Source organism: Stenella coeruleoalba (assembly GCF_951394435.1).
Source record: "Stenella coeruleoalba genome assembly, chromosome: 3".
Taxonomy (NCBI): Eukaryota; Metazoa; Chordata; class Mammalia; order Artiodactyla; family Delphinidae; genus Stenella; species Stenella coeruleoalba.
The window spans coordinates 172,353,269-172,365,571 of record NC_137148.1 but is presented as its reverse complement, the minus strand read 5'-3'; the positions used below and the strand labels follow the sequence as shown (position 1 = coordinate 172,365,571).

At 67.0% G+C, this 12,303-nt stretch overlaps 1 protein-coding gene across 1 annotated transcript; it reads left to right on the top strand.

The window, feature by feature from the left end:
* Positions 1-1,901: 1,901 nt before the first annotated feature.
* KLF16 (KLF transcription factor 16) lies at positions 1,902-11,678 on the top strand. The gene is made up of 2 exons (XM_079917292.1): positions 1,902-2,766; positions 10,670-11,678. Exons 1-2 carry the CDS (start codon positions 2,310-2,312, stop codon positions 10,969-10,971), a joined length of 759 nt encoding a protein of 252 aa, XP_079773418.1. The 5' UTR covers positions 1,902-2,309; the 3' UTR covers positions 10,972-11,678.
* The last annotated feature ends 625 nt before the right edge of the window (positions 11,679-12,303 follow it).

The following is a 12,303-nucleotide window of genomic DNA, read 5'->3' as shown; positions in this document are numbered from 1 at the left end:
GGGGCTGTGCTGCCAGGCACAGCCGGGACGGCAGTCCTAAGCCCTGCTTTGCCATGGTCCACCCCTCGCTTGCCTGTGGGAAGTTATTGCCCCAGTTTCCCGTGGCTGCCCCCTTGAACTGCAGGCCCCAGGTGGAGCCATCTCTGGGATGCTACCCCCACTTGTTCTACTTGTCAGGCCTGTGTCCATCCGCTGTGCCACTGTCTTGAGTCCCAGCTGCCTTGCCCTAGACTCTGAGCCCCTGGAGGGCAAAGCCACTGGGGAGATCTTGCTCGGGGTCCTATAAACATCAGTGGAAGGAACGAACAAAGGGTCCCGGCATCTTTCTTGTCCTGCTTCTTCCCCACATGCTGGGGTGAGCTGGGGCCTATGGGGGCAGCCTGCAAAGCACTTCCTGCCTTGTCTGGACTTGGGAGAGGCCAGGCACAGGGACTTGGGGAAGACCTGAGGGTGGCTGTGCTGAGATGGTGGAGGGTGGAGGGTGGAGGGTGGAGGGTGGGGCCCTGCCCAGGTGGGCCACCCTCCTAGACTTTCAAAGGCACAGGAGGCCCCGGCCAGCAGGAATGCTGACAGCCGGCGCCCACCAAGTGCCCACCTGGAGTGGGAGTGGGCTCATCTGTTAAAGGAAAAAGCGGCGTCTCCTCTCTGAAGCCTGAAGTCATTGCTCCAATGCCCCTCTCCTCTCCCTCCCTCTGTCTACCCTTGTGCAAGGGCGGGTCCCCAGAGGAGGCTGGCACAAGCTGGCACCACCAAGGATGGTCGGGCCTAGACCAGGGGGACGCATGGGGCGGAGCCAGGCCTTGTCAGCCAGCGCGTGGAGGGGGTATGTGTTGCAGGTGGCCAGGGTGAGTATTCAGTCCTGGGATGGGGTCTGGGCTAGAGCCCCCGGCCTCTGTCCACACCCAGCTCAGGGCGGGTCACCGAGAAAACAAGAACCCGTGCAGGAAGGTCCCCTGGAGGCCGCTCCTGCCACTGCACGGTCCCCGTGGCCTGCCTAGGAAGGGGCGGGGGCGTGGTCGCAATGGAGGGGACCACCCCATCGCCCCACTTCCCCGCGCCCGCTGCTTCAGACCTGAGGGTTGGGCGGACCCCGGGCATCTGCGTTCCTGGCGTCATCGACATTAAACAACTTGGCCAGGACGTCCTCGGGGTCTTGCCGAGGCCCCACTTGCCCCGTCTGCGCCCCAAAGATCCCTGACTGGCGCCGGTACTGATGTTCCCGACCCCCTTGTTCTGGCGGGGCCGACCCACTCTTCCAACCCAAAGCACCCCGCGCCCCACCCTTTGTGACCCCAACCATCTTCACTCCCGAATGGGTCAAAAAAAGAGGAACGAGCGCACGTTAGCTCGACGCTACCAGGCGGGGAGTCCTCCCCTCCCCTGCCTAGCTGTGGGTCTCCGGGAGCGGCGAGGGGGACACCCACCATGAAAGCAAGCGGGCGAGAGAAGGCAGGGGGCGCGCGGTCGAGCAGGGCCACAAACTGGGGAGAAGAGGGGGAAGGGTCGCGCACGTGGCCGGGGGGCGGGGCTAGCCGCTTCCGCACCCCCACCGGGCCACGTGGGGAACGACCCCTCCCCCATCTTGACCTGGGGCGCGCCCGGGCCAGGGTGGAAGCGTCCGAGGAAGGGGCGGGCCCCCGCCGGCCGCGCGCCCCAGCGTGGGGTGGGCGAGCCCGCGGGGAGGCGGGGCGCGCGCCGAGCAGGGAGGGGCGCGCCCTAGGGGGCGTGGCCCTCCGAGGAGGGAGGGGCGTGCCGGGACGGGGCGGGGCGCGCCCCGGAGGCGGGACCGTAGCGGGGACCGGGCGGAGCTTCCTGGTGTGAGGAGAAGGTGCTCGGGGAAGCGGACCAGGGGTGGCCGCAGGGGGAAGGGAGGGCCGGAGGGGGCTAGCTCCCCGGCCTGGCGCCCCGCGTGGGGAAGGAGCGCTCGGAGAAGGAGGGAAGGCGTACTCCGTTGCCAGAGTAGGCGCGCCAGGGGGCGGCTCCTTCGGCCCGGCCCCGCCCCCGGCGGCCGCGCGCAGCGGGCAGGGTGGTGGAGGGCGCGCCAGGCGGGGGGCGTGGCCGTGCGCCCCGAGGGGGCGTCCTCCGGGCGGGGCGGGCCGCGGCCGCCCCCGCGGGCTCCGGTGCGTCAGGGCGCGTCAGGCGGGGCGGGGCAGGCCGAGCGCGGGCGGCGGCGGCGGCGGCGCGCGCCGGCCTCCTCCTCCTCCTCCTCCTCCGCCTCCCGCACTCGATCAGCCGCCGCCGGCCGGACGGGCGCCGCTCCCGCCGCCTCCGCTCCGCCCGCTCGGCCGCGCCGCCCGCCCCTGCCTGGCATGTCGGCAGCCGTGGCGTGCGTGGATTACTTCGCCGCCGACGTGCTCATGGCCATCTCCTCAGGCGCCGTGGTGCACCGCGGGCGACCGGGCCCCGAGGGCGCGGGCCCGGCCGCTGGCCTGGATGTGCGCGCGCCGCGCCGCGAGGCCGCCCCGCCCGGGCCCCCGGGGCCGCCGCCGCCGGCCCCCGTCGTCCCGGGCCCAGGCCCGGGCGCCGCCGCCGCCGCACCCCACCTGCTGGCCGCCAGCATCCTGGCCGACCTGCGCGGCGGGCCCGGCGCCGCTCCGGGGGGCGCCTCGCCCGCCTCCTCTTCTTCGGCCGCCTCGTCCCCGTCCTCCGGCCGCGCCCCCGGCGCCGCGCCCGCCGCCGCCAAGAGCCACCGCTGTCCCTTCCCGGGCTGCGCCAAGGCGTACTACAAGTCCTCCCACCTCAAGTCGCACCTGCGGACGCACACAGGTGAGTCTGGCCGCGCGCCCGGCCCGCGCGAGGGCGGCCTCCCGCGCTCCCCCCACCCCCCCGCCGGGACCCCGAAACTGCGTGGCGCGTCGGGGGCGGGGAGGGGGGCGCGCCCGGGCCGCCGCCGCGCCGGCCGGGAGGGCGGGGCCTTGGTGGGTGGGGCGCGCGCGGGGGGCGTGGCGGCCACGCGGTCGGGCGGCGAGCGGATGGCGGGCGCCGAGGCAGCGGCAGCGGCTCGCGGGGCGCGCGTCGCGGCGGGGTCCGCGGGCGGGATCGGGGCTCCCGGGCAGTCTCCTTCACTCTCGGCCTCGTTTCTCTTTTATTTTCCGTTGGTTTCGGATCTGGTTGGTGGGTATCGTGGTCGGAGCGTCCAATTCTGAGGTTCTCGTTCTCTCTCCTGCCTTGGTTTCCTTCTCTGTAGAAAGGCAGGAGGAACCGCGCGCTGCCTCCGAGGTGGCCGCGAGGATTCACCCCAGAGAGCGGCGGAGCGCCTGGTGCAGAGCCAGGTTGGGGGGTGCCCGACACGTTTTTTTTCCTTTATATGCATTTTAATAACGCGGAAGGCAGGGCTGGGAGTGCGGGTTAGGGCTTGAGTCTGGGGAGGAGGGGGACCCCTGAGGGTGTCACGTCCTCAGTGCGTTTCGCAGCTTCCTGGGTCCCCCCCACGCCCCCGCCTGCAGCGGGAGCCGGGAAGGCTTGGGGGCGGGGGTGGGTTCCGCGCGACACTGTCATGTCTCACAGCCCAGCCGGGGGTGGGGAAGGGCCGCTAGGGAGCCGGAGGTAGGGGGGCTCTGGCCACCCTTTCACTCTGTCACCCCCTCTTTTTCCTCCTGTGGGTCCCCCCAGTCTTCCCCACGGAGTCCCACCCTCAACCCTGAGGATTTTCTCTTGGGCTGGGGGTCTGGGGATGGTGGGCCTTGGTCACCAGCCTGAGTTTGAACATTGGAGGTGTTCGTTCTGTTGGAAAGGGCAGGGGGGCTGGGTGGGCGTGCACTTGGACTTGGTGGTTCTGTCCGTTTCTAGCACATTACCTACCGCCTCCGGGCTGCCTTCTCCTGAGGGCCGTTATGGGGGTCACGTCGGGCAGTAGGGTGCATCAGCTTGGCTCAGTGGACACGCTCCCACTGTAGGAACACGTGGAGCGGGTGCATGGAAGCGGGGTTGGACTTAGCGTTGTGGCAGAGACATGGATGGTGTGACCCCTGAGAGTGGCTCAGACCCCCTAGTGCTCTAGTTTGGTTTGTTTTTTTCCACATTCTGTTTGAGTCTCTGGGTCTGGTGAAGGGGATGGCCACCCCCCTTCCCACTGTGGCTCTGTAGGGACACTTCCCCAGGGTATTCTGGGATCCTTGAGAACCTCGGTGGGCCCCCAGGCCGCCCCCGTAAGCCTTTGGGGGAGAAAGGACTCCTTGTCGAGCGCCTGGATGTCAGTATTGCCATTCTGGTTTTAAAGAGAAAGCGAGGCCCAGGGGACTGAGTTGGGGTGTCCCAGTGATGGGTGGGGAAGGGCAGGGTGCCATCCCCCCATGCCTTGCCCCCTGGATAATAATGGTGCTGGGCCCTGGGGTGGGGGGGGTGCTGCTCCTGAGAGTGAAAGTCGTGCACCTAGGCACCTTTGGTGCCGGTTTTGGAGGGTTTGGGGCACCTTTGTGCTCAGTGATTGCTAATTCAGCATCTGTTTAGTGCTCAGGACCACCAAACCCTACCCAGGGTTTGTGTCAAGGCCTTTGGGTTTTTCCAGCCCCCAGGGGAGGGGGCAGCTGTTTTTATGCCTGTTTTGGGGTGGGGAAGCCATGCTTGTCTGGACCTTGTTACCCACTGCTGGGGGCAGGCCTGGGGAGTGATCTGATGAGGAGCTTTAATTAGATGATGGCTGTCTGCTGCACCGTTGTCCCCCGAGGGCCTTTGGGAGGGAGTCCCGTTCCACCCGCCTCTGCCTGATGGCGGCTCTCCTCTCTGTAAAGTAAAGAGAGCTCCCATCCTGGCCTGGCCCCATTTTACAGATGAGCAAGCAGGCCCAGCAGGAGCCAGGCGAGTTGAGTGTGGTGCCTCATCATCCCTGCTCCATTTGGCACAGAGGTTTGGGGTGGGGAGACCAGGAGGGGCGATGGGGTCCTTCACAGGGCCACCCAGCTGTGGGGGAGCGGGGACGGCTGTCCTCCGGTCCCCTGTGTCTGGCCCGCAGCCCCTGGCCCAGAAGGAGCTCTCCTGCCTCCAGTGTGGGGCACGGAAGGACTGGGAAGCTGCAGGAGATGTTGACGCGGTTGCCGTGGATACCGAGAGGGAGAGGGAGGGAGGTGGGGCGGGGGCGGAGAGGCTGGCAATCTACTCCTCGCTCTCCCAACCTCCGTCGTCTCCGGACTGCTCCCCTGCCCCAGTGCCCCCAGTGTCCAGCACCTTCTGGTGGGCTCAGGCCCCCTCCCCGCAAGGAGCTGAGATCTGGAAGTGGGGCTGTTAGTCTAGGGTCTCCCCTTCGGCCCTGCTGACTTCGGGGCCAGCTCATTGTGTGGGGCGTCCTGGCTACTGTAGGGTGTTGAGCAGCCTCCCTGGCCCCCACCTGGAGCACCCCCCGTTGTGACAATGACATATGTTCTCAGACATCATCCAGTGTCCCCTGGGCGTTGCGGCAATACCTCCAGCTGAGACCCCCTATAAAACCCTGTCTGCTTGAGCCAGAGCAAGAGTAGCTGAGCCTTTACAGTGTGTGAGAGGCACTGTGGGGACGACCCAGTCCCCGTCCCCCGGGACTCCTGGAACACTGGGGGGACAGTGACAGCAGCGGTGATGGAGGAAAAGGCTTCCTGTAGGAAGAGGCCGCTGAGCGACACCGCGGGGTCAGATGTAGCAGGGAAGGGTGTGTCCCAGGAGAGGGGCTGGCACCCTGGCTGCAGGGGGTGGGGGCAGGGACCCTGGGGCGTGGATTTGGAGGGCTGCGGCTGTGGTGGGTGGGAGGTGGGGAGGGGGCAGAGTAGGTAAGTGTGCCCTTTAATCCCAAGGGCAGGTGGGGGGGGCGGGCAGGCCCGGCTTTGCAGAGGAAAATCCGTTTATGGGGAAGGGATTAGGATCCGGCAGAGGGATCGAGGAGGGGGGCCACTGTGTTGGAGGGAGAGCAGTGGGCCACCGCACGAATTGGGTGGGAGGGACAAGACCCAGGACTTGGGGGACAAGAGGCGGCTAGGGCGACCCCTGTTTGCCGAGCGGCCTAAGGGGGGTGGTGGTGGTGGTATTCTTTGCTGAACAGGCCCCCAGGAGGAGAGGCAGACAGGGAAACTGAGGCCCAGAGGGGAAGTAGCCACCGCACCCCCCAGGGCTGTCTGAGTCAGCAGACCCCACCTCCACGCCTCGCAGAGCTGTGAGCGCCCCTAGCGTGCCAGGTGGGGCACAGGAGACTGGTGGCTTATCTGGGGGGCCAGAATGGGGCAGTGTCAGGGCGTGGGGTGGGGTGCGAGTGCCCAAGACTGCCCGCCCCCCAGCCCCCTCCTCCCGCAGCAGGGTGCAGCGAGCAGCTGGGACTGCTCACGGTGCTGGTGCCCCAGCTGGGGGGCGGGGGAGGGTGCCCCCAACCTTGCAAGGGGCGATAACCACCCCCCACCCAGGCTCCCTGATAAAGCTGGCCCAGATGGCCCGGGAGTTGGCACACGATACCAGCCTGAGGAGCTGGCCTCCCGGGGAGGGAGGGGGGCCACCCTCACCCAGTCCCATTTCCAGAACAGCGGGGCTCCGGAACACACATGCTCTGGGGGGCCTGAACACACAGGCACTGAGTGGGCCATCACCCCCGATGCTGAAGATGCCAGTCCGAGTGGGGAAGCAAAGCGAGGGCAGCCTGGGTTCCCCAGGAGGGAGGAGAGGTGTGGGGTGGCAGGTGGCCCGCTTTTTATGTAAACGGGGGTAGTGGTGGCTCCTACCTGGGGGGTGGGGAGGTAAACCAGATGACGCACCAGCAAGCTAGCTGGTTAGCTGCTGCTGGAGCTGTAGCAACCTGAGTGCCATTCTTGGGGCTTGTAGACGCTTTCCACGGATGTGTTAAGCACCCACGGTGTGCCAGGCCTGTGCTGTCAGCTTTATGGTCAGGTGGGGGGCACATATCATTCCCAGGAGAGACTGAGCATAAGCATAAGAAAGCCGAGAACGGGGACAGTGGGGGGGGTACCCCAGCGGGATAAGGAGCGTCTGCTCTGAAGGGTGACGTTAGCACAGAGAAGGGACGGAGTGATGGGGGAGAGGTTCCAGGCGGTGCGTGAGGAGCGGCTACCGGGGCTGCAGAGAAGCGAGGCCACAGTGAAGACTTCAGCTTCGACTCCGAGCCAGGGAGCAGAGCACAGGCTGGGCGGCCCAGGCACCCGCCGATGGGCTGCCGCCTCACTCCTGGGCTGAGCTGGGGGGGGGGGGGGCTGGACATATTTTGAAAGGGGCTCTGATGGGATTTGCTGCCAGGTACCACGTGGGGAGGTGAGGGCCTGCAAGACCCCTGCCTACGGTTTTTGGTGGCAACCGCAGAGCAATTGAAATGGAAAACCTACAGGAGGGGCGGGGACAGGGAGAGAGATGGGGGTGGCTAACGTCTAGGGAGTATTTAAGATCACAGAGCACATGAACTTCGCACGGGTTGGTCTTTGTTAAAGCCATCAGGATGGCCAGCCGCACGGGGACCCTGTGCTCTGACCCCCGGACCTCACCATCAATTTTCAATCCTTTTGGCTGTATGTCCGTACTGTCCTTCGCGGCCTGCTCAGGCCTGTCTCCTTTGGGAAGCCCCCTGCCCCCGCACCTGCTGCAGTCCCAGCCTTCTCCAGCTCTCCTGGGATGCTACCTTACCTGGGCCCCTCCCCCGGTGCAGTCCACCTGGTAGGTGGGCATTTGCGCAAGGGTTGGCTGTGGGCCACACACCCCCCTCTTAGGTTAGTGATGACCTCAGGAGGTCACAGTGAAGGTCAGCTGTCAGACCCTTGGCCCCCAGCCCCAGCCCGGGGAGGTGGGGCACTGTCCCCCGTGAAGGCCGAGCACACTGAGCCAGGCCTGGCGCACGGTCGCCAGGACCTCCTTTCCGGCCGTCCTGAGCTCACCCCTAGTCCCAGCCCAAGTCAGAGGGTCAAGTCCACCGCAGCCCCGCCCACCGCATCCTCCTCCGGCACCCAGGTGGACTCAGCAGACAGGCAGCTGCACCCGGCATGCCGGCTCTGAGCCTCTGAATGTTACCGCCCTTCCCGGCCAGAGGACTGAGAGGGTGGCAGGCCCTGGCATCCTGCAGGCATCCGCCCGACGTTGTGGGGAGGGAAGCCTGCAAGCCCCGGGCCGCGCCACCCACGTGTGCACGTGCGCTGCGCTACCCAGCAACCCGGCGTGGGGCGGGGTTGGCAGGCGGCCAGCCGGCGAGGCGACCCCCGGCCCCGGCGGGAGCGGGACCACGTGAGCGGGGCCGGCTGGGGCTGCGGATGTCCCTGCCGCCGCTGAGCTACGTGCGGCAGCTGTGTTCCCGGCGGCTGCAGGCGTCCGGCCCCTGCGGGCACTGGCACCGCTCTTGCAACCTGCTGGTGGCAAAGTAGAGCTGCGGGACGGAGAGAGGGGAGGGCAGGGCGGGAGGCGGGCCCCGCTGCCCTAAATGGGGAAGTGAGCCAACTGTGGGGCGCACCCGTGGCGGGCTGGCCCCCCTCTCCCCCCCTTCTCCCCCGCCTGCGTCCTGCAAGATGGCGACAAGGCCGCATGCCCCTCGGAGGGGCGTCGCTCCCCCAGGCCCCCGTTTGCTTGGAAGCCAGCAGCCCCGCCCCCAGACTTAGGCCCTCGGGACCTGTCGATTCCAAGTGGGGTGGGGTGGGGTGTATCTTCTGGGGCTGTTTTGAGCCCCGTGATTCTATGGAGGACGTCCCCGCCGGGGCCCCTCCCCCAGCGGCTGCGGACTCTGCCTGCTGGATTGTTGCAGGGGAAGCATGGGGGGTGTGTGTGTGGGGGGCAGCCCCAGGGATTTGGGGCCACCTGTGGTCTTGGACAGTTGCTCTCCCCCCAGCACCATGATTGTGGCCTGTGACCCCTGGGGGAGGTGGCACCAGCGCGTCTGGGTCCCCAGCCTCCTGGGGCGTGCCCTCCCCCAGACGTGAGTATAACCGACAGGTAACCCACAAGAAACTTTCTGGGGGAGGCTGCTGGGCTTTGACCCCCCCCCCCCCGCTTTTCTGCCTCGCTGGTGGTGTCCGAGTGCGACCAGGAGGAAGGGGTGGGGGAGGGGAGGTTTTAGTCCCGCTCTCTCCTGGGCAGCCCCTCTGAAGTCCACTGGTGCCCCTCAGTGGTTCGCGATCCCTTCCCCCTCCCAGCCCTTTCCCCAGGGCGGGCTTTGAGCTTCCAGAGCAGAGATGTCACTGGGTCACCCTGAGAATGCAGGTTCCCCCCACCCCACGGCTGCGGGTCTGTCCCATGGCCCCCACCTCCGGCTCCTGGTCAGCGGTGCACGCCCCCACTAGGGTGCTGCTTTTCAGGTGCTTCTCTGATCCTCGGCTGAGGATACCCTTCAGTCTGTCTCCCTCAGCACCTCCCCCACCGGTGGGCGTGTTTCCTGAGGCAGGGTCAGCCTGGGTCACCGCAGTCCCCAGTGCTCGGTGTGGGCCTCCCAGTGTGTAACCTACCCTGACCCCACTGTGGCTCCCCCTCCTGCCCCCCAGCTGGCCTCCCCCTCTTCCTCTGCTGGGTTCCGTCCAGTGCCACGAGGGGCGACCCTGCCCACGTGTCCACACTCTATCCACCCCCAACACACCCTGCAAACCCCCTGAGCATTGGGCAACACAACGCCTGGGGATTCCAGGGTCCCAGGTACCCGGCGCTGGGTCCAGAAGGGTGCAAACTCTTGGGTGCTTCACGGCCCCCGGGCCTGGGGCGTGGCGGGGGTCCCCCTGGGTCGGCTGGGGACACGCTGACAACACAGACGTTGATGTGTTGATGAGGGGGGTCGGGTGACCCCCCGGGTTGATGAGGGGGGTCGGGCGACCTTGTTCCGGGGCGGAGACCCCCCCAAGGGATGGGCGGGTGGGGACTGGCAGGCGGGGAAGGCCGTGGCCCGCAAGGGCAGGATGGGCGAGGCCGGCCTGGCGGTGGGAGGGGTCTGCGGAGGAAGTTGCCGGTGGCGGCCCGCCCCTCCCCTCGCCTTTGCTCCGCTGGGGCGGGGCGAGTCCTGGGCTGCCTCGGGCTCCGCCCCTTCCCCGCGCACACCCAGGGGCTGTCCCCGTCTCGCCTTGCGTGCCTCCGCACCTTGCGAGTGCGGCCCCGGGGTTGGCCGGGGTTGGGGGTCCCTTCACATGTCCTTCAGCTTGTAGAGGGGCCACGAGGGTCAGCAGTGGCGTAAGGCATGGGAGGCTGCCCAGACGGTGCACCCCACGGGGTGGTCATTTCCAAAAGGAAGGGGCTTGACTGGGATCGCGAGCACCTGGGAGACCCCGAATGCCCCCACAGGAAGGGCAGAAGGGAGTTTCGCGGGAGTGGGGACGGCAGGACCCGTTTGCATAAGAAGCCTCTCGGAAAACTCGACGTGCGTTCGGAGCGGACACGTGTGTGCCAAGTACACATGACACCGAGGTGGCGCCTTCCTGGGGGTGGGGGCGCGCGGGCGCGCGGTCCTGGGAGAACGCGGTCTCTGTAGATTCTCTTTTCAACCCATGGCAGCTGCTCCCAGTCTGATTACCATTAGTCGTAGGAAACAGAGGGGAGAGTATTCACGGGGGTTCGCGAAATGAGTTGGGGCCGTTTTCTTTAAACATCTACACGTTTTAAATTCACGCCCAGAATTCAGCCTCTAGAACAAGGTGGGGAGGGATGAGGCAGATGACGAGGACCTTTGGGGATCTGATGGGACTTCCTCCTCTCCCTCTCTCCCCCGACATTGACCAATGTCTGTCTGTCCTCCGCCTCCTCCGCGCAGGTGAGCGCCCCTTCGCTTGCGACTGGCCGGGCTGCGACAAGAAGTTCGCGCGCTCCGACGAGCTGGCCCGCCACCATCGGACGCACACGGGCGAGAAGCGCTTCCCCTGCCCGCTCTGCTCCAAGCGCTTCACCCGCAGCGACCACCTGACCAAGCACGCGCGCCGCCACCCCGGCTTCCGCCCGGAACTGCTCCGGCGCCCGGGCGCCCGCAGCACCTCGCCCAGCGACTCGCTGCCCTGCAGCCTGGCGGGCAGCCCCGCGCCCAGCCCGGTGCCCAGCCCGGCTCCCGCCGGCCTGTAGAGTCCCAGTCCAGCCGCCCTGAGCGCGCCCCCGCTGGGCCTGGGCATGGAGTACCAGCAACACGCCTGCTGTCCCGGCCCGGGGCGGGGAACGGACTGACCGCCAGCCCGGCCCCTTCCAGTGTCCCCCTGAGGGCCCCCCAAGATGCCCTTGCCCCCTCGAGAAAACAAGGAGGGGTCTGAGACTGGACCGGGGTCATCCGGGCCTTGGAGTTTGCTCTCGGGAGGGGTAGTGGCCCCGTGTCTGTATATAGCCATGATCGTTAACTCTCTTCCCAGCTGTTAAACAGGGACCCCGGGTGGGTGGCCAGGAGGCGTCCCCCTTCCCCCTTCGCCACCTCCCTGCTTTGAGGGACGTGTGGGCCTTGGGGGGAGGTGGCCCAAGAAAGGCACCCCCTAACCGGTGTTCACACTTGGTCCCCAGGCCCCTCTGTCCAGGTTGGGATGAAGTGTGCAAAGAGCCATAGGTGAACCAGGGGTTACCGCGGGCTGCCTCGTGTCCCCCCATCCCCCGCCCCGGGAGCCCCTCACCCCACCGAAAGCCATTGGAGACGTTCAGGGAAACGGGGGTGTGGCCCGGCCGCCCCCATTCGGGTACTCAATCTCAGGTGTCCACAGGTTCTACCCCACTGCTCATGGGAGGGGCCCCTCAGCTCCCCAGCCTCGAGGGCTGGGTGGGTGGGGACGGGGGAGGTCGTAGGGTTTCCATAGGGGTACCGGTTTTGCTTCTGAGACTTGGGGTAGGGAGGGAGAGAAAGGGGGGTTCTTCCAAAGAGCAATTTGACTCACGGTGGGGGCGGGGTGCGGGGCGCGAATATCACCGGATGGGAGTTACTGCAGGCTTATTTATTTTCCTCTGTCTGCTGGCTTGGGGGGCTGCCTTGCCCCTCTGGGTGGGTGTGCGAATGTGTCAGTGAGAGAGACTGTGGGGAAGCTGGCCCCCAGTTTAGATGGCTGGCTCCCCTCTCCTGAAGGGGAAGAGTCCCCGACTTTGGCCTTGTGCAGCATCACGTGACAATCAATCCCTCCTATTTGGGACCAGGCCAGCCTTTGGGCGAAATGCACCCCTTCCCCGCCCTGCGGATGGGGGTGAGGAGGCCCCGGGCCCTTGCTCCATCCTGCCCCGGGCATGGCCACTGGACCAGCGGTTGAGGTCCCGCCCACGCGGGCGGGCGGGCGGGAAGTGGGAGGGCTGACCCCCGAACCCCCTGGGATAGCTCGATTTTTTTGGACCGGGTAGAATATTTTTTCAGGCGCCAATCTCTTCCTTGATCTGGGCCCCGGTGGGTGGTCTGTTGTCCTCAGGCTTTGTGGGTGTGGGGGGGAGGGCCTG